Here is a 20,945-nt window from a genome sequence, read left to right as displayed (position 1 = left end):
AACTGAGTAAACCATCTATTTTACACAGCAAAGCTGCGACTTTGGGTGGGATACCCAGGGAATCCTTACAATTTGGTTGGATGACTTTGATAGGGACATACTTACGTGAAGTCTTGGTAGTGCCTGCCGCTTAAATAGCCAGCTTCAGAAGAGCTGCTTTCCATCTATTCACCCTTTCTGGGTTATTCATGAAATCTTTCTCATGTTGTTCAAATGCCTTCTCATAAACTCCGGTCTGCTTTCGAACATGTGAGGGGTCAACTTTGTAGAAGATGGGGATAACAAACTGGCCCTCATCCTTTCTGCACTGCATGATTTGGGCGAGTTCATCCAGGCACCATCTTGAGGAAGCATAGTCTTTTGAGAAGACTATTATAGATACGCTGGAATCCTTGATTGCTTGGATCAGCGATGGTGTGATTTCATTACCTTTCTCTATTTGCTTATCGTCACGAAAGGACAAAATGAATTCTCGTTTGAGAGCAGCATGAAGATGGTTGGTGATGTTGTTGCGGGTATCGCCTCTAAAACTTACAAATACATCATCATACTTCTCGGAGCATTTGGCCTAGAGCCAGATCTTGAGGAAGCAGAAACCACCGTAGTTTTTTTCAGGTGCAGTTCATACGCTCTCTCTACCCCCCTTTCAATAGACTTGAAGCTGCAGCACCCGTGGGACTCTGATTAATCTCCCGAATCTCTGTCTGTCTTCTTTGCTGAGAAATGGCAAAAAGCATGGATGATAGAGTATATGGCAGCCAATAGACTTGACTCAGTTTTAGGTCTTCAGAGCTGAATGACACGGCAACTGATACTCTTTTTATTTATTTGTTTTGTTTGCAACGACACTTTTACTCTGTTCACATTGGAATACATTTCCGATTCTTACCCCCTTTCTTTTATTTCTTTTTTGGCCAGACACCTTTCTTTTATTTCTGGCCTTGGAAAATTTGGACATGCGAATGAAGTAGATACATATTATAGATAATAATTTGAGGAGGATCCAACTGAAAACATCACTATTTTAACATACTTTGAGTAGTATTATTTATGACTCACAAATAGTATTGCTTATGAAGTCTAAGTCTTTGCGGAAGTTGCAAAAGGTTGTACGCAATCAAGGTCCAACCAAATGTGTGGCCTACCTTTAGAAGTTGATATTGATGCTTCAAGCCAATTGCTCTGTTACTTCTCTGCAACTTCTTGTCTTATTAACGTGGCCAGGGGAAATAATAATTAGTCCTTTCATTTTGATTCATATTTCTTTTTCAAAAATAAAGAAGTGTCCAATTTTATCATTATTTAAACTCATTTTATGTAACCTTTAAAAAATGAATTAACATTAAATAATACTCTTACGTCCTTAATATAAGACCTATTTAACTAATTTGATTAGATTAAGAAAGTTAGGTAAGTTAGTTAATTATAGAAATATGACATGTTTTTTTTTAAAAACCATAACATCTATCTTAATATCCTCTCTTCCCTCTTTTACTTGATTATAGTTGAGAAGTATCCAGGGGTAATTTAGGAAAAATTGATAAATATGAGGAATAGGTCTTATATTTAGGATCAAAATCAACTCAATAATTAGATTCTATATTAAGGACCGGAGGAGTAAAATATAAAGAAAAGACTAAAAATTTCTTATTTTATAAAAGGGATCAGAGGCAGTGCTTTGAACTTATTCGCCTTTTCATTTAGATGCAAAAAAAAAAAAAACCAAAGAGTCAGGATATGGGATGTTCCCCGGCACAATCAATCTAGCGGTAACTTTGAATCAAAGTTCAATTGCTAAGCTTTCCATGCAACTCTCACCAACTAACGGTAGGGTTATAGTTGTTAGTTATTCCTGTACTTAATACAAAAGTTATTTTATTAATTTAAGTAGAGAGAAAACCAAATAAATTAGTTAATTATAACAAAGATGATATGATTTTTCTAAAATATCTTTATATAATATTAGATTATATGTTAGTTTATAAGTCAGATAAATTAGTTCAAGGAAAATAATAAATAGGATCAAATTTAAGATTTTACATCTAAAATCAAATCTAACTCCTAACTAATGCTTATATAGGAAAGGGAGAGTAATTGTGAGCGATAATTGGGTCAATTGTGTTTGAAGATGTGTTAAATAATAGGTTCTAATATTTGTTATTTTTTGGACCAAATTAATATCTATTATTTAGAAGTCAAGTTTTTGGTGGAATTGCATGCATTGGCTTCCATTTGAAACTGGTCCATATCCTCACCCGAAAAGTTGTGCATAGAGGGAGAAATAATACTAAAAGAAAAAGCTTTAGAAAGATAGCAAATTTTTTTGTAGTCACATCCAAACTAACCCCTCATTGTTACATTAGACCAGGCAGAAACACACACTATACAAAGATATAAGAACTTGTAGGAAGTTGGAAACACCTTCGAACCATTTCGGGTTTACTCTAAATAGAAAATTTTGTTTTTCTAATAATCAGTAATCTTGAACAGAAGACACAGTTTTTTTGAAGGAGAAAAAACTCTTAATTCGCATATCTTAAATATACATAAATGCTATGTATTGCATGTTTGCAAACTCAATTTTTTTCTCAAAGTATAATTTGATGCTACATGTACTGTAATATGCAAGAGACCTTATTGCCAAATTAAAATACATAAGGTTTAAGAACTGATACACAGGATAATAATGCAAAAGCCCCACTAACACCTAGTGGTAATCTACAAATTAAAGTTGGGTTGGCAAAGTTATAGCTCATTTCGTTCATGCTCTGTTTTCAAGTCTTCACTTAATTTTCATCTTCAAACATCAATATACAAATCAGAGTCAATGTAATTATATTCAAAACTTTAATCTACTAAAACTCACTTTGAAGGAGTAAGAGCTCACGCTCTGTTTTGTTTACTCTGTTTTCATCCACAGACACCAACATGCTCACCCGTTAAAAGCAACTTGCCTTTTTCACCTGCCAAAATTTACATTGATATGGAGTTTATAAAATCTTCATTTCTCCTGTAACGGAATTACTCCAAGCGGATGTGCTGATTATTCTTGTAGATGATCCGGTATTTCTATTTGTTATAAGGAAGTGAACTTTGAGTTTTTTTTTCTGATTTTTGTAAACTATCCTATTTAATCATATATATATTGGAACTACCTATAATGGAATCCTTTACCCTCAATAGGAATATTTTAGAGAAAAACTATAAATTTAAAAAACAAAGTAAATTAAAGTTTTATATTTAAGGTCAAACAAAGCGAATATAATAATTCCATGATGATTAAAGTATATATTTAATGGAATCCTTTACCCTCAATAGGAATATTTTGGTGAAAAATGATAAATTTGAAAAACAAAATAAATTAAAATTTTATATTTAATATAAAACAAAATGGATATAATAATTCCATGATGATTTTCGGTAACATTTTATAGAAAAAATTTCAGAAAAAGAATCCTAAAATTAGTATTTTTCCAATTTAGACACCTAACATTTCAAAATGAAAGTAGACCCAAATTGAAATTTTGAAATTCAAGAAAAATAATAAAAATGTCCCTTTGTAAATAACAATCCATCTGGGAATAATAAGTCCTGACTATGAAATAATAAGTCTTGATTTGTGATTAACATGTCTGTTCCTGATAAATAACATATGAAATAACATGTGAATCAATAAAGAATAACAATAATCTATTTGAGAATAACAAGTTCTGATTGTAAAATTATAAATCTCAATTTAGGATTAACAATACTTTTTTTTTCTAGTACATAACATGTGAATCAATTAATAATAACAACAATTTATTTGAAAATAATAAGTCTTGATTATGAAATTATAAGTCTTGATTTGGGATTAACAACACAGTTTTTCAATAAAATTACCAAAGAGATGTTTTGTCATTTCTCTTAAATTTTAAAATTTTAATTTGGATTTATTTCATTCTCTGTTTTTTTTTGAAGTGTTATATACTTGAATTGAAAAATACTAATTTCAACTTTTTTCCCTCAAATTTTTCTTATTTTATATATTATACATAGCATATTAGTCGAAAAGCCTAAGGTTGTACCTTCAATTGTAGGGTCCATTGCGTCTAGATGCGTGCTGCTTCATGCCAACTGCACTGTTACTTCTCGGCAACCCCCCCCTACTTAACGTAGCTAAGTCGAACGTTTCATCAAAATTCAATTGCTGTCAACTTCCACCCTTGGATGGCAGGGTCATTGTTTTTAGTAACTTATATTCTTTAATATATATATAATATAAAAACTACTTAATTAATTTAAACATATTTAAAAAAAATTAATTAATTACAATAAATATGACATAATTTTTTAAAATATTTTTATAGAGCATTAGATTATATATTAATTTATAGTATAAATAATTAGTTTGAGAAAAATGATAAATATGATAAACAGATTAAGATTTTATATTTAAAACCAAATTTCACCCTCAATGAATCAATTAGTTCTTATATCAAGAGTTGAACAGATTAATTGTTAGTGATGATAGGCTCAATTTTATTTGAAAGCAAGTTAATTGATGGGCTCTAATATTTGTTATTTTTTGGACCAAATGAATACATATTATTTAGAAGTCTTTGGCAGCATTGCTTGCATTGGCCTTCATATTAAATTGATCCATATCCTCACCACAAAAGTTGTGCATAGAAGGAGGAATAAATGACCCTTAAAACTTTAGCTTAGTTTGGATGTGAAGGAAAATAAAAAGAAAAGAATATTACGAAGGGAAATCCCAAAAAAGAAGAAGTAATTTTCTAATTATTTTTAGAAGTTTTTTTCATAGTATTTTCTTCCCTTATTAGTTTTTTTAACCATTTTTTCCTTCATACAAACCAAACCTGTGTTATAGTAGACTAGATAATATAAACTATATAAGGACATAGGAACTTGTAGGAAGTTGAGAACTCCTCAGAACCATGTCAGATTTCCTCTAAGTAGAAAAATTAAAGTGTTCTTCTAATTATCAGCAATCACGAAAACAAGACACAGTTTTTTCTTAAACTCTCAAATTTACATAAATGCTATTATGAATCAAGTATTTATACTCATTTGAAATTAAGCTGTAGCGTTGGGCCCTGACTTATCAATGAATTGCGCAGTCATTGCCAATTCATGACTTGATCTGTAATTATGTTTATTGTGATTCATTATTCAGTTATTACTAGTATGCTGTTTGCTATTATCTGCAGCTGAGGTCACATTAATTGAGAACAATGTCGTTATATACGAGTTTGTACAAGACTTGCATTTCTTCGTCACCGGTGGTGATGATGAAAATGAGCTCATTTTGGCTTCGGTTCTTCAGGGTTTCTTTGATGCAGTCACCTATTTGTTGAGGTATTATAGGTTATATTTTGCTTTCAACAATTGAAATAAGAGTGCCTTGTTGCTCATGTTATTCAATATTTAAAATGAGCTCTTTTTTAAATTTCAAATTTCAGGAGCAACGTTGACAAAAGGGAGCCGCTTGAGAACTTGGATCTAATTCTTTTATGTCTTGATGAGATTGTTGATGGAGGGTATGCTTGTGTTTCTTAGTTAGAATTTTTCGTTCTCATTAAAATTCTAATTATTTTCTGATTACCCTGTTACCGTCTTCCTTTAAGGATGATACTTGAAACAAATGGATCTATTATTGCCGAAAAGGTTACCTCTCATAGCATTGATGCTGACGCTCCCTTATCTGAGCAGATAACGTGATTGCAGTTTAGTTTTTGTCCTTGCTTCCTATTTCATTTTACTCCGCAAAGTCACATGAGTCGCCATATAGACTGGAGGTTGCTAAATTATTACACTTTGGTGTTACGCAATTCTCAAACTGCCTTTTTTTTAATTGAATTCACATTTTGGCGAGCTATGTTTCATTGTGCACTAGTCATTCTTGACTTGTGATGTGCTGAAAAATCTTGGATGTTGATGACCGAATATCTTTGATCTTCAATCTAATGGTGAGATTCTGATATTGCAGACATTAACTCAAGCATGGGCTACAGCTAGAGAACATTTGACAAGAACCCTTCTGAAATGATGTTTACAAGAACAGGAGTGGGTTTATCCATATTTGGATTGTCTTAGTTTTTCTTTGTTAGCGACAGTTTTTTTGTCCAATTTGTTGAGCTTGAGACTGGAGGATCATACCATTCCGGCGACTCCACTGATCGAAGATTCTCGAGAAGTGATTTATTACTTTTCTCTAAAATATGTTTAAAATTATGTGCTTATTTGAGAGCATAATCAATTTTATGATGAAAGAAACCCGGTTCGTGATTGCATGTAGTTTAAAGGATTCTACGTGTCAATTTCACTTCGTAGTCTTTGATCGAATATAATATTGTATTATGATGCATATGCCTGAAATTTGTACCAAGGATTTCTAATTTGATTATGGAGTATGTGAAGCTGAAATATTTCCAGATTGATATGTGATGGCAAATACTAAGAGCTAAGAAAGCAGTTAATATCTAAAGGATATGCACGTTGTCGTTGCATGATCTTTGTCTTGAGGAGAATAAAACTAGTGACATTTTATTGTGGTCCAATATGATTTCGTGTTGCTGGTCTAACAAAAGGAATCGTTGAGGATCGACTGAGTTCATTTATTTTGCCGCTTGGTTGGTAGTTAGGGAATGAAAGAATGATGTTTGTTTTAGATTCTTTTCTCTGGAGAAGGTGAGGACAAGGAATGCAAGTTTGTTAAGTGGAGGTCCATATTCTTGCCATAAAAGAATGTTGATTGGCCTTGAATGGAAATATCAAGAATCGTTCATCCACTTGCCCGCGACGTCCCAAATACAAAATGTAAACTTATTGGAGACTCAAACTGCAATATGCGGTGATTAGGTTCCATCTACTAACTATTGTTATTGGGAGAATTGCACGCTATTAGGTTTCCAGCAAGAGATTTAATTATTTTAAAATCCTAATGACAAGTGAACAACATAAACTAGTTTATCAACAAAATTTAGGATAATTAAATCACTTTTTTGAAATTTGATTGCAATCCCCCCCTTGTTATTTTGGTTAGTAGTTTTATAAAACTGATTTGTAGCTAGCGTGAACAACTGCCTCTTGTCTTAACTCCAGTAAATCAAAATCCATTAAGAATCGTCCTTAGCCTGGAAAGGTATGATTGAAGAATCTTTTCTTTTTGGTTGTCGCTTTGGCAATTATTTTCTATAAATTATTTAGTGTGAATAGTGTTGTAAATGATCAGATCATAATAATTCAATATTTGATCGAGATTGTATAACAGTCACTCCAATCTTGAAAATCAACTATCATCAAACTATCAACTATTAATTATCAATAATTAACTATCAACTATACTCTTAAAACTTATAATACTGATTCGTTTGAAAGATTTAAATTTAAATTAATTTTGAATGTGAATAATTTAATTAGAATTTGAATATATTAAATTAAAGGTTAAATCATACATTTAGTCTTTTAATTTTATACAAGGTTTTAATTTAATTTCTTACTTTTCAAAAGCATAAACTTGGTCCTTTAACCCTAGAGTTGTTAGGTTTAAATGATAATTTTTCATCACAATCATGATTATTTCAAAAATTAAAACTAATCTATGAGCATTGAGAATGTTTTATCAAGAATTAAGATCTCAATATCATCATTTTTTGTTAATAATTTTAGAGCTAAAGGACTAAAAGTATATTTTTTTAAAGTTAAGGAACTAAATTGAAACTCTTTATAAAGTTAAAGGATTAAATTTATACGTTAACATAATTGAATAGGGAGTATCATTATTAAATGAAATTTAAATTGGAGACTCAAATGAAGAAACTAATAATTAATTTTGGATTTGAATAATATTTTAATTGGGAAATTTAAATATGTTAAATTAAATGAGGAGCATCATAATTAAATAGTAAGTCAATTGGAGTCTTAAATAAAAAATAAATAAATAATTTTAAATTTTCATCTATTCCCCTTAAACTTCACATATCTAATTCAAATTCCATTTGAATAAATAAAAAAATTGATACTGTGAGAAGTAAATGTTGAGCTACTTTAGATAATACAATTTATTAAAATTTCAAATATATTAGTCTGTGGGGGAGAAATTTTTAGTTAGTTTAAGAAATCTATTAAAATTAGTTGAAACCAATAAATACGTAAAAAATAACACTTTTTTTTCCAAATATGTCTTTATTTATAAAAGGGTCAAGGATGAAAAAGAGAAAAAGTGAACAAAAAGAGAGAGAGAATGCATGAAAAGAAAAGATAACAAGAGATAATAGAATTAATTAGGAATAAAATTTGTCAAAAAATACATTTAATGTTCATGCAATCTCAAGGCCAAAAAAATGTTCATACAATTCCAGACTGCATTTTATAAAAAAAGACCAAACCAACTCAAAAATTAAGACTAATCATATTAATTAATTATTTTCTCACGCATAACAAAGCAGTATAACCTGTAATCCTTATAACAAACGGGAATTTAAAATTTACAACAATTACACACACCACATGCTTGTCATAAAATACCCCTGAATAGAATTTCTCAGGTCAGGCTACATTCTCCAGCATGTTATTGACCATTTAATAAATATGACCGACTTTCAACGAAATGTGAGAAACAGTAACTTGTTACTTCTGGTCTCTGCCTATTTTTCGTATTGTTTTAATAACTGGACATCACAATCAGTGTCTCTTGTATCAAGATCTGCAATTTAACTTAATAACAAATTGAAGATCATTTTCAAATTACAAACTCACACGCACCCATCCTGGTTTCAGTACATAACTTCCTAAAAGCAGAGAGAAAAAGAAAGCAAGCATAACAAAGTGAAGAAAGCAATTATTTTGACAGAAAACAGAAGAAATTCCAACTCATCAGACTTAACCTTTTAATGTCTGACATCACTTTTCTTTTATGTCCAACAACAGTATGAATACGTTTTCCCATTAAGCAGCAGCATCTGTCGGTTTTTACTGTCAGCTAAATACATGTCAAACTGCAAAGATGAAAGAATATGACACTATCAGTTAATAAACTTTTTTGGGTATAACATTAGTGATATTAATGATTGAATATAGGGTTTGCATCAGAAAGAAGATATGCAACTAAAAATCAATTTCAGGAATTTAATTTTCTTGGTTACCCTCAAATCTCGGCTTGCAGCAATCTGCATTTGATGTGATAGTAATTAGCACATTGCCCATCATTTGATCAGTACTTAGTTTTGAAATCCAGAGGAAATGAAAGCTTCACTGCCTCACCACAATTTACACCTACAAATACGAGGGGCTAAATCATGAAGACTCTTTCCTTAGCCTCTGTTGACTGTCGCAGAAGTTGAATTATTTTGTAAGTAGTCAGAAATCTAGGAAAATAGAAGGATTCTAAAAAATAGTTTCGTTCTTAAATATAATCATCTTAAGATTTGGTTGGTTATTCCATTCAACGCTTTTTTTATTTTTAATTACGGTATCTAACGAAACCAGGCCATGCATATATTGCAAAGCAACACGTGTTTATTTAAAAGCATCATCTATATTTTCCTGGGGTAGCTACGGTATACCAATGTCAAACTTAATTAACGAAATGTAAAAGAGAGATACATACCGATCAAGTAATGGATTGTAGGTAGTTTATTTGTGATAAGTGTGTTTCTCTGTAGATTCCAAATTCAATTGGGACAGCATAAGTAGCAACTCATCAGCATAATGAGATATCTTGGACTCAGAATTCAGGGGAATAGATTGAATGACATCTATATAAGAGTCCTTCAATTTCTTTGTTGAAGGGAGTCGATTTTGGTCATCATCAATATTATGATGCCTCTTTTTTGGCATACTTACCTCCACTTTCTTTTGTTGCAGGAAGTTTGTATACTCTGAGACATATATAGGCCGTACTCCACATTCTTTGAACAAGCAATCACGAATATAAAGCCCCCATTCATGGATCTCGCCTTCACCAAACTCAAATTTAAATTCAAGCTCCTCATTATAACCTTTTCCCTTTGTTCGCAGTTTGTGTAGTATGTGTTCACAATAGAGGGGATCATACCATAGAAACACATTAGCATATGAATTCAATTTTTCCATTGAATAGTGCCATCCTGTTGGACCTTGCAAAGAGAAGCGAAATTCTTCCCCGTCAAAACAATTGCATCCACATGATGAGTGATATTGATCCCTTTCTTTTGAGGAGAAGTGAGGTATGACAAAGCAGAAAATGAAACCTATTAAGTTTTTAAAATCTGGAGCAACCTGAACACTCACACTCCGAATACTATGCTCTGTCATTGAACTTTTGTAAGTAAACCACTCTGGAATAGTACTTCCTTCAAAATTGCCACATTCCCCTTGCTTTAATGAGAATCTAACATATTGGAGCATTTCATGAAATGAATTCTCATCAGCATAGTGACAGGACTCTTTTTGGGTACCCAAGTTTGGCTCCCGTCCCATTTGTTGAATGAAGTCGTGATATTTCGAGGCATATATTGGACAGACTCCACATGCTTCAATCACACAATCAACAAGCTCCTCTTCAAAGTTGGCAACAGAGAATTCAAATGACACCTTTGGCCTGTAATTGGCATTTTGGTTGTCCGTTGCTTTGTGGAACTTTATGAATCGGCGAGGATCACACCACCAAAAAACATGACGTGATTCCGAATTTTCACCACCACAAAAGTCCAAAATTTCACGTGCACAAGAATCAAACTCTGAGTTGTCGCACCGCTTACCATCATAATAAATTTGCAATTGCACGCCAACGTTATAGGAATGTCGAGAAAGAATACAGCAAAAGATGAAGCCGATCAGGTCATTTATGGCTGAAGGAGACTCAATAGTTATACAGTTGGAAGCCTCTGTTCTCCCATTAGATCCAAACCACTTTGGAACTTTTATTCCAGGGTAACAGACAGCACCGCCTTGGTTTGTGTACGCCAATCGCTTCAATGAGAAATAAGTACTTTCTGCCACATGAGACAGAAAGCAGTTCTCCAATTTCAAGCACTCTCTCAGATGTAGCAACTTCAATTGTGGTGCAAAAGGTATTGAAATGGGTACAATCTCCAATGATATGCAACCACGAGCGACGACGGTTTCTATGGATGGCGGCAGTTCTGGCAGAGAACGAAGTCTTGTACAATTGGTCAAGCGTATTTTTACTAGATTTGAGAGATACTTGATACTAGCAGGCAAGCTCGCTACAATACTTCGACTCAAATCCAGTGAAGACAATGAAGATAAGGAGCCAATGCTTTCAGGGAGTTCACACAACTGTTCATAACCACAAAGAAAAAGAACTCGAAGATTTTGGAGATAACTAGCTGAGGAACGGAATGCTGGACCCAACATTTTTTCATCTGCCAACAATGGAGATCGAAGGAATTGTAGCGTCTTTAATGATGTGCAGCTGGTGGCATATAATTCTTCAATGGATGGAGGAAGCTCTGGTAAAGATTGAAGGTGTCTGCAACCGCTTACATCAAGAGAGTGTAGCCTCGAGAGATGCTTGATATTGTCTGGAAGTTCCGTTAATGTGAATGACTCTCTCAAAGAAAGTGATACCAGATATCGCAAAGCATCAAATAAGCTATGGAGCTTTGATTTGTCAATCATTCCCGTGCAACGTTCAAGACGAAGGTGGTTAAGAGATCTCATGCAACAAATGTCGTTAGTTGGAAGATTCTTTAGTTTCAAACCATTAAGAGAGAGACGCCGAAGGTTCTCCATATGCCCCATTGAAAAGTCTATATTCTCGACTGTTGAGGTCCATAAATCTAAATAAGTAAGTTTGTCCGAAGAGAATGAAAATTCCTTGAGACCATAGCAACCAGCCACCTGTAGTTTCAAGAGCGATTTTGATTGACTCTCTGTTTTCAAACTCTTTAGGTTTTGGCAAAGCTCAAGATCCACATACTTCAATCTCGAAAGAGATAAAATGGATGGATGAAGATGGCATAAACTTTTACAGCGTCCAAGATCAACCCGTTCAAGTGTTTTAGCTGTTGACAAATCTGGCAACTCTATCAATTTTTTGGATTCCCGAAGGTTTATCTCCCTTAAATTCACCAAGTCCTGCAACAATTAAAAAGAGAAATATTACACAGGAATCAAGAGTCTTAAATTTGAATCAAATTGTAAAAAGAGAAAAGTTATAAGACTCATATTTGTATGTTATACCTGCTTGCCATCCCATAGTTTTTGAAGGCTGCTGTTAGGCATGTGAAGTTGAACTAGCTTCTCGGCACAGAATGACAATGGTAAAGACTTTAAAGGAAAATTGTCCCATCGAAGATACCGTAATAAATTAGGAAATGATTCAAACGTTGGAGGAAGATTCACAATACACGACCTCCCATGGTTGGATGAATAGAGTTCCAAAGGGGTTAAATTTGTCCTCCCATGGTTGGATGAATAGAGTTCCAAAAACCTTAAATTTGTCATCTTTCCAAAGGCATCAGCACAGAATTGTAATTCCTTAATTTGAGACAAATCTAAACTTATGCCTTGAATTGCATCACTTCCCTGGACAACATAAAAGCCAAAAAGAAAATAAATAAATTGCTTTATATTAACAATTTCTTTTCATTCGTTTTCAAATGTTTAATTAGAAAAAGGTAAATATTTTTCTTACTCGATTATTTTTTAGGACGTCGATGATCTCATCAGAATTCCGTAGTCGACTACGTCCTCCTGGATTCTTGCACTCTTTGCGAACAATTTCGAAGGCCATTGATTGAATTAAATCATGCATCCATACCGCATCATGACTAAGACTTATCAACGCCCTATCCACAAGAATTCCCAAACCAATGCTTGCGTGAAAGCCAAAGCTCTTTAGCATTGCTTCTACATATTGTCCAGATCTACCTTTAAAAAAAAAAGCAATGTCTAAAAATATCTCCTTCACTTCGTCATCGAGTCCATCATAGCTCAATTTTAACACATCTTGAATATCTTCATTGGCCCTCCTTTCTAATTTACTCAACTCATCTTCCCATTGATTTGCAGGTCTGGAATGCAAAAGCGAACCCAAAACGGTTAAGGCCAGTGGGATGCCTTTGGGATAAGCAAGTGCTCTTTTAATTGGTTGTTCGTATTCACTTTCATAACCATCTTTGTGGAAGGCTTTGAGGTTGAAAAGCTCAAGTGAATTGTTGTCGCTCAATGCCTTGGCCTCATGTATTTTATCAACTCTTCCAACAATAAGCACATGCTTATCTCTACTTGTTATGATGATTTTACTACCAGGTCCGAAATGAGGAACTTCACTCTTCAACTCCTCTAACTGCTTTGTCTTGCTAACATCATCAAGTACAATCAAAACTTTTCTACGATTGAGCCTCCCAAGAGATGTATCCTTTGATAGTTCTCGGAAAAGTTCGTCACGTACATATTCTAACCCATGCTTTTTGTACTTTTCTGTAAAATTTTTCAAGAAGCAGCAACTATCAAATTGAGAGCGGAGCTTGGCAAACACAACCTTAGCCATTGTTGTTTTGCCTATCCCGCCCATCCCCCAAATCCCAATTGTTGAGGATTCTTCTAACAACCACTCAATATGATCTAAATTCTCATCAATTCCAATAATATTTTCTAATACAGTTGTTGGGGACCCACGGTTTAGTTTTTTGTTGATGTCCGTGACAATATTTTGAATGAGTTCTGCTTCATGCCTGATATAAGAAAAAGAATTGTGGAAGAAAGTATTAATGCATCAAATGAAAATTAATTAAAAAAATGTATTAAATAAAGTGACAACTAATTGATGGCAGTTCATTTTACATGACAATATTATTATTTTGAAAAAAATGATAAATTTCTTCAAAGTTTTATCGAAATTGTGTGGATATTTTTCCTCCATTTTCAAAATTAGTGAGAAGGATTCATTCCAACGTAAGAAATGTATACATAATTTACTCTACCATATGAGTTATTCGTAGTGACAATTAATTCAAAGAAAGGTTACATTGAACAGTTTTTTTTTAAAAAAAAAAAACTTTCATCTGACAGGAGGAAAAAGAAAAAAAGAAAAAAAAACTTTCATCTGATAGGGGAAAAGAAGAAAAATATTTAAAAAAATCAACTTTCAGAGCTCAAGTATCCAAGTTTGAGATGACACCATTTAAATAATGTTTTTTCCCATGTAAACACAATAATTTAAAGAAATTAAGCTTATATGTCATATATACACAAGTATTGCAGAACATGATCCAACATCATTATTCACTGCCAGTTAATTAGTTGTCGGATAAGCTAATATGGAAAGAAAAAGGAAATTTATATGAATATGAAGACCGATCACAATAATAAGAAAAAGTATGAACTCTGATTCAGATATTTGGAGTTAGAGAATGAAGAGTGACCTATACTTGCAGGAGTCCCATCCTGCTAGATTTGCAATCTCAAAAAGTGCTTGTCTCCACTCCTCCACCTTCTCTGAGTTTTTCTCCAAATGTTCTGCGAATGCTTTCTCATAAGTTGCCTTTTGTCTGCGTACATTAGATGGGTCAATTTTGTAGAAGATAGGAACAACAATCTGTGCCTGATGTTGTTTGCAGCGAAGGATCTCAAGGAGCTCATTCAAACACCATTTTGAAGTGGCATAGTTTTTAGATAAAACCACCACAGAGATGGATGAATCATGAATTGCTTCAATGAGTGATTGGGAGATGTCATCGCCCTTTGGGAGCTCATAATCAATGTATGTCTCAATATCTCTGAGGCACAAGGCAGTATGGAGATGGCTGGTGAAGGATCTGCGAGTGTCCTCTCCTCTGAAACTCAGAAACACATCATATTTCTTGGAAGAAGAAGATGATGATGGGGAAGCTATGGCAAACATGGTATTCTGATTACTCTCTTGGATCTCTCTCTGTATTCTTTGCTGAGAAATGGCAAAAGTGAACTGGTGATGGAGTATGTATGGCATAGGCTAGACTTTATTCACTTTTTCAAGTCTCCAAAGCCAAATGACATGGTAACTGATACTTTTACCCTTTTCACATTGGAATTAATAACAAATTTCATTTCCATCCTAACCCCCATACCTTTCTTTTGGCGACAAAAAGCAGGGTCCATTGCGTGTGAATTACGTTGTCCGTCCCTCATACGATGAATTACAGGGAAAGGTCGTACCCTCAATGGTAGGGTCCATTGCGTGTGAATGAGTGTAAGTTGCGTAACTTTTTCGCATGTGAATGGTTTGTACGTAAAAGATGATGTTGCTGCTTCAAGCCAATTGCTTTGTTACTGTTCGGCAGCTTCCCCCTACTTAACGGAGCTAGGCGGAACGCAATTGCTCTCAACTTTCACATGTTCGTGTTAGGGACATTGTTGTTACTGACTTAAAACTGGAAGAATTAATTTATTTGTATGGTCATTGGCACTTTTACAAGCGTGAAAAAACATATGATATTTGGCACACTTTGATTAAAAGTTTATAAGTATTTTGTATCTTTGCCTTTTTTTTTTTGAATTAGCAGCATTTTGATACTTTCATAGCATTAGCGTGGGTGAAATCATTTTTTCTCTGGTCTTGCAAGTTTTTATGTATTTTTGCACTTATGAAAAGATTATAATGATGAGTATACTTTGAGTAAAAATTTATAGGTATCTTGGCACGTTCACCATTTTAAGTATAATATAACATTATGACTTTTGTGAATTTTTGAAACACACTCTTTTATTTTTGAGCTTTTCTCAATCTGGTTTCAGATTTTACATAGAGTGACTTCTATTTGTTTGTTTTTGCTCATTACTTATCTTGACTTTATGTTCGTTTTTGTTGGTTTAATTTAACTTGAAATGGGTTTGCGTGCTAAACGGATTGATAGAAACTAATGATTTACTAGATCGGTCTAAATCTAATTTGAATTGGAAGAATATTTTAATTTTAAATATAAAAATTCAGTTTACATTATCTTTGAATTTTATAATTAAAGGAGGAGATTTCTATTAATGTGGTGGTTTTTAATATAAATTATTAAAGGAGTATTTAGGTAAACCCACAAATATTTTTTGGAAATAATTAATAAAATTACCTAACTCCTATATTGAAAATTGGAGGGAGTATATGTTATTTTTTGGGGCACATTAATTATGAAGTCAAGTCTTTGGGAGCATCACATTTTCATGAAAGCTCCTTCCGGTTTTTAAAAAAAAAAGAGAGAGAGAGAAGAAAGCTTCTCCGTAACTAAGGTCCAACAAAATGTGTGGCCTACGCTGAAAAGTTGATGCTGATGCGCTCATACCAACTGCTTTCCTATTTCACTGCAACTTTCACCAATTAATAGTAGGGTCAGAATTTTAGCTGTCAGAGATGATAGTAGGATCAATTGTGTTTGAAAGCGTGTTAAATACCCTCATCCCTTTTTATAAATAACCTTAGAACTCATCACGAAGATTAAAATATTGGTTAAAATTAATTAAAAACAATAAATATGTAAAAATTAAAATTTTTTTTATTAAAATGTCCTTATTTATGGGAAGAGAGAGAGTATAAAAGAGAGAATAAAATTATTATAATAAAGAGAATTATGAAAGAGAGAGAATGTGTGATGAAAAGATAATGGTTTAGGAAATGAGATTATAAATATATTGAGTATTAAAATAAGTAATTAATGAGGAAAAAAATGAAAAATTCAATACAAAAATTTAAAACAACTTGTAAAAGTTGCATATATTTAGAAACAAAAAGCAGATAGTAATTGTTGCTTATAAAATGGGACAGAGAGAGTAATGTTATAATTAATTTCTGTTACTTTTTGAGCCAAAACAATGTCTGTTATTTAGAACTCAAGTCTTTGGCAGAATTGCATGGTTGGCCTCCATACTAAAGTGGAGCATATCCTAATTGGAAAAGTTGTGAAGAGGGGGAAGAATAAATGAACCGTCATGAACTATTAGGCCAAGTAATTGGACTAATGGTATACACTATACAATAATGTACAAACCTGTGGGAAGTTGAAAACTCCTTGAAACTATTTTGGGCTTACTTTAAATGTAAAATTAAAGTGTGTTTTTAATTGTCAGCAATCCTAAAAATAAGACAGTCTCGTTGGGGAAAAAAACAACTCATAATTCACATGTATTAAGGGGGTGTTTGGCAAAACCAAAACCTAAGTTTCAGAATCACTTTTCCGCAAAACGAGGTAACCTCCTCCACATATTTGCTTCGTAATCCGTAAAAGCACTTCTGAAACCATGGTTTGGTTTCTATCCAAACACCCCCTAAATATACAATAAATACTATGCATTGCAAGTTTGAAAACTCCATTTTTTTTTTGGTCCTTGAAGTGTATTCTGATGCTGCATATACCGTAACGAATTGGAATATGTAAGAGACCCAATGTGTAAGAGACCATTTTGCCAAACTGAAATGCATAAAGTTTGAGAACCGACACACCGACCAATAATGCAAGAGCCCGAGCCTGAAGAAGTAGAAGCCATTGCTGTTTGTTTCAAAGTGCAGAAATAACAGTTTACGCACAATGGTGATGACGGACATAGTCTTTGTGGAATCGCCCGTTTAGTATGTCAGTTAAATTCAGTTCTGTGAAAAAGCGGAGTATCCAATGTACACAATTATTAAAAATGACAGAATATCGTTGGATAAAAACCAAAATATAATTTTAAAAGTATTTTTATAATTTACAAAATAAATATGTGAAGGAATTTGCTTCATTTTATAAAAAAAATACTTTTTAAAAGCATTTTTAACAGTTACCAAACACCTCCTAATACACTGAACAAAGCAACTTTAATTCGGTGGAAATTTTGAATCAAAATTTAATGGCACTGTTCTTTCCCTCACTGCTAACTCATGGTGGGGTCACGTTGTTAATGTCAATGACGCTACTTCTACTCATGGTAGGTACAAACAATGGAGTGACGGGCCCAATATGGTGCTCCATAACCACGCGAGGTTTGTACGGTTTAAATATAATTTCATTAGCCAGTATTTAGAATGTTTAACTCATAATTTTTAAATAAAAAGCTGTTTTTTTTATAAAACTGATTTAAAAAAATATCTTTATTTTTAATTCTGTATAAATCAAAATATTTTTTTAAAAAATAAAAGTGAAAAGAAATGGATCTGACAGTCCAGATTACCGAAACTCATTTCTAGGGTCAATTGCGTTGGAAAGTGAAAGCTTGCTAAAGGACACTCTTTCCTTTCTTTTTATACGAGACAACAACCACTTCTATCTTGTTTTATTTATATGAATCAATAAAATGTATTGTTTTTTACGAGTCAAATATTACTAAAATCTATTATAAAGTATAGGAATCAAATCTGATTTTAGATTTAGTAATTTCAATATTCTTTTTGTAACATTCTTCCCAATAATTACTCTTTCTATTTTTTAGAGTATTTTCATCATTAACATTGAAATTAAGAAAAGCTTAAAATTCCTTTTTTTTTTTGGAAAAAAAATCGAAGAAGCATCCAATTTTATCATTATTACTCATTTGGTGTAATTTCGAAAAAATAACTAATTTTAAATTAAAGATAATATGAGAATAACATAATAAATACCTTGAGCTTATTAATGCTTTAATCTAGACACAAAAATCACGATATAACATATTCCCTCGTACAATCAATTCACGTCTTGTTTGAATTTTGGAAGGGGACGGGTTACTTTAAAAACAGTTGTTCAATCTTAATTTATAAAATAAGAAATAAGTATGTAAAGAAATTTTGTCTTGATTTATATAAACATTTTTATGAGTATTTATCATAAGTGAAAAAATTGTCACAACTTTAAAACAATAAACAACTTAACTAATTGTTTTTAATATTTACAAATTAGTTATTTAAACCAAAATTGTCAAACTCATAAATCTAAAAAAACTCGTGATAAAAATATAAACTTGAAGAGTAAGAGTTTACCTTTATTAATAAGTTAATATTTAAAATATATAATAAATAATTAAAATATAAAAAATAACAACAATTCTCTTTAAATATATTTTGAATCCAAATAAGTAAAATTAAAGTCATCAAACTCCAAAAATCAACTTGCGAGTTTAACAACAATGATTTAATTCTTATATTAAGAATCGAATATAATAATATTTTGACTGAAAGTTTTTTAATATTTTATTCAGTCTTTAATATAAAACCTACTTTATACTATAATTTTTATTACAAAACAGGTTTTATATTAATAATAGGAGGAGTAGCATTTTTTTCCTAATATTTTTCTCCATCCAACACCGGCTCATCATCTACAAGAACAAATTCCCACAGGAACCGGACAACCGAAACAGCCAACTGTACGGCTCCCCCGCCCCGGGGGGCCTGTCCCGCGCAAGCATTATGATTTTGTGAAGACTGAAGAGGCCTTACCCACCTTTGCCCCCACCCGGTAAGTCTGTAACGGCTATGTTTTACTGCATCCACTTGGGGTCAAAAAAAAAAATTGTGCTAGATGGTAAAATCATTTTAGTTATGTTGGACATTCTAGTTAAAACTTATTATTTTTAAATAAATTAGTATTATTTTTAATTTATTCATATTTTATTTTACATTATGTATTAAAAAAATGTCTTATTAATCTCAAGTTTAAATTTTTTATTTTCTAGTCAAGACTTGTTATTTTCAGATAAATTGTTGTCAAACCAGAGTAAAAGAGTTAATTTATATTATTTTTTGTATTATAATATTAAGAAATTATTTGTGGCTCAATAGACACTTTTTTTTTGTTGGTTCAAATATTTACGAGGTAGTGAGATCAAATCTCACCCCATCGCTTTTTTCAAATAATTTATCATGACCAAAAAATTTTTTTTTTGTTTGTTTCCGGTTATTACTTATGTTCAATTTAACGTGAAATGGTTTTAGTTCTGTTTTGGCTGCCGTGCTCGAACTCGGGGTTGAGGGGTGAAAGCAAATTGCTTTGACTATCGAGGCACGAGTTCGACTGGTGATTTTAATTCTAAATATATGAATTCAATCTTTTTTTTTTAAATTCATAATTTTCTTTTTACACTATTACTGTTATAGTACATGGGGATTTCTATTAATATGGTAGTTTTAATACAATTATTAAAGGAGGATTCAGGTTAGTCAAACACATTTTTTCCCTGGTCAAAAAAACACATTTTTTTAAATAATAAACTTAGCTTCATAATTATGAAGTCAAGTCAACGGGAGAGTTACATTTGCATGTGAAAGCTTCTGCTTAAGTAAGGTCCAATAAAATGTGTGGCCTACGCTGAAAAGATGATGTTGATGCTTTCATATACCCATTTCTTTGCCATTTCACCGCAACTTCCTCTGACTTAATGGGGTTTGGAGGAATAATAATTACTCTGTTTCTTCCCTGCAAATTTATAATTTTTTGCCCAAATTATTTTTATTGTTTACAAATATTAAGAGAGTTCGTAGTTTCACAAATTAGTTATATATATATATATATATATATATCTTATATTAAGAGTTTGAGGTAGTATTATTTAGAACTCAAGACTTACGGCGGAATTGCATGTATTGGTCTCCATACTGAACTCGTCCATATCCTCAACCGAGAAGTTGTGCGTAAAAGGTTGAAAATTCCCCTTATTGTTTGGATGTGAAAAATATAGAGAGAAAAGAACACTCAAAAAGAAAACTTTAAAAATAATAAATCTTTTTAGTATTGCAAAAAATTTTCCTTCACAATATTTTCTCCCATTATTTTTCTCTCATTTTTTTTCTTTTCTTTCACTATTTTTTTTTTATCCATCCAAACCTAGCCTTCATGTTATATTAGATCAGGCGATACGTCCACAATACAAGGATTTGGTGTCTAGATCTAATTTGAATTGAAAGAGTATTTTAATTCTAAATATAAAAATTTAATGTATTTTATCCGATTAATGTGATAGTTTTCAAATACAATTATTAAACGAGTATTTAGGTAAATCAAACACATATTTTTCAA

At 32.2% G+C, this 20,945-nt stretch overlaps 2 protein-coding genes across 2 annotated transcripts; one reads left to right on the top strand and one right to left on the bottom strand.

Moving 5' to 3' along the window:
* Positions 1 to 493: 493 nt before the first annotated feature.
* LOC114751167 (coatomer subunit zeta-1-like) lies at positions 494 to 5,724 on the top strand. Its single transcript, XM_028939829.1, has 4 exons — positions 494 to 601; positions 5,180 to 5,361; positions 5,466 to 5,543; positions 5,631 to 5,724. The coding sequence occupies exons 1-4, from the start codon at positions 494 to 496 to the stop codon at positions 5,722 to 5,724; spliced, it is 462 nt and encodes a 153-aa protein (XP_028795662.1).
* A 3,194-nt stretch (positions 5,725 to 8,918) lies between these two features.
* Positions 8,919 to 14,857, bottom strand: LOC114751158 (disease resistance protein RML1A). The gene is made up of 5 exons (XM_028939817.1): positions 14,379 to 14,857; positions 12,647 to 13,688; positions 12,193 to 12,537; positions 9,850 to 12,087; positions 8,919 to 9,002 (listed from the first exon to the last, which is right to left on the bottom strand). Exons 1-5 carry the CDS (start codon positions 14,855 to 14,857, stop codon positions 8,919 to 8,921), a joined length of 4,188 nt encoding a protein of 1,395 aa, XP_028795650.1.
* Between the last annotated feature and the right edge of the window lie 6,088 nt (positions 14,858 to 20,945).

Source organism: Neltuma alba, unplaced genomic scaffold (assembly GCF_004799145.2).
Source record: "Neltuma alba isolate B1F8T4 unplaced genomic scaffold, ASM479914v2 tig00001127_pilon, whole genome shotgun sequence".
Classification (NCBI taxonomy): Eukaryota; Viridiplantae; Streptophyta; class Magnoliopsida; order Fabales; family Fabaceae; genus Neltuma; species Neltuma alba.
Note: the sequence above shows the minus strand (reverse complement) of the source record. Positions and strands in the feature narration are given on the sequence as shown.

What these genes read in the sequence shown, in the direction of transcription:
- LOC114751167 (XM_028939829.1), top strand. Translation starts at nt 494, where the DNA reads ATGGTTGGTGATGTTGTTGCGGGTATCGCCTCTAAAACTTACAAATAC. An exon ending in GCAGTCACCTATTTGTTGAG is followed by an intron (nt 5,362 to 5,465) that starts GTATTATAGGTT and finishes TTCAAATTTCAG; the next exon opens with GAGCAACGTTGACAAAAGGG. An exon ending in GATGAGATTGTTGATGGAGG is followed by an intron (nt 5,544 to 5,630) that starts GTATGCTTGTGT and finishes TCTTCCTTTAAG; the next exon opens with GATGATACTTGAAACAAATG.
- LOC114751158 (XM_028939817.1), bottom strand. Translation starts at nt 14,857, where the DNA reads ATGTTTGCCATAGCTTCCCCATCATCATCTTCTTCTTCCAAGAAATAT. An exon ending in TGGGACTCCTGCAAGTATAG is followed by an intron (nt 13,689 to 14,378) that starts GTCACTCTTCAT and finishes TTCTTATATCAG; the next exon opens with GCATGAAGCAGAACTCATTC. An exon ending in TGCAACAAAAGAAAGTGGAG is followed by an intron (nt 9,003 to 9,849) that starts GTAAGTATGCCA and finishes TCATCTTTGCAG; the next exon opens with TTTGACATGTATTTAGCTGA.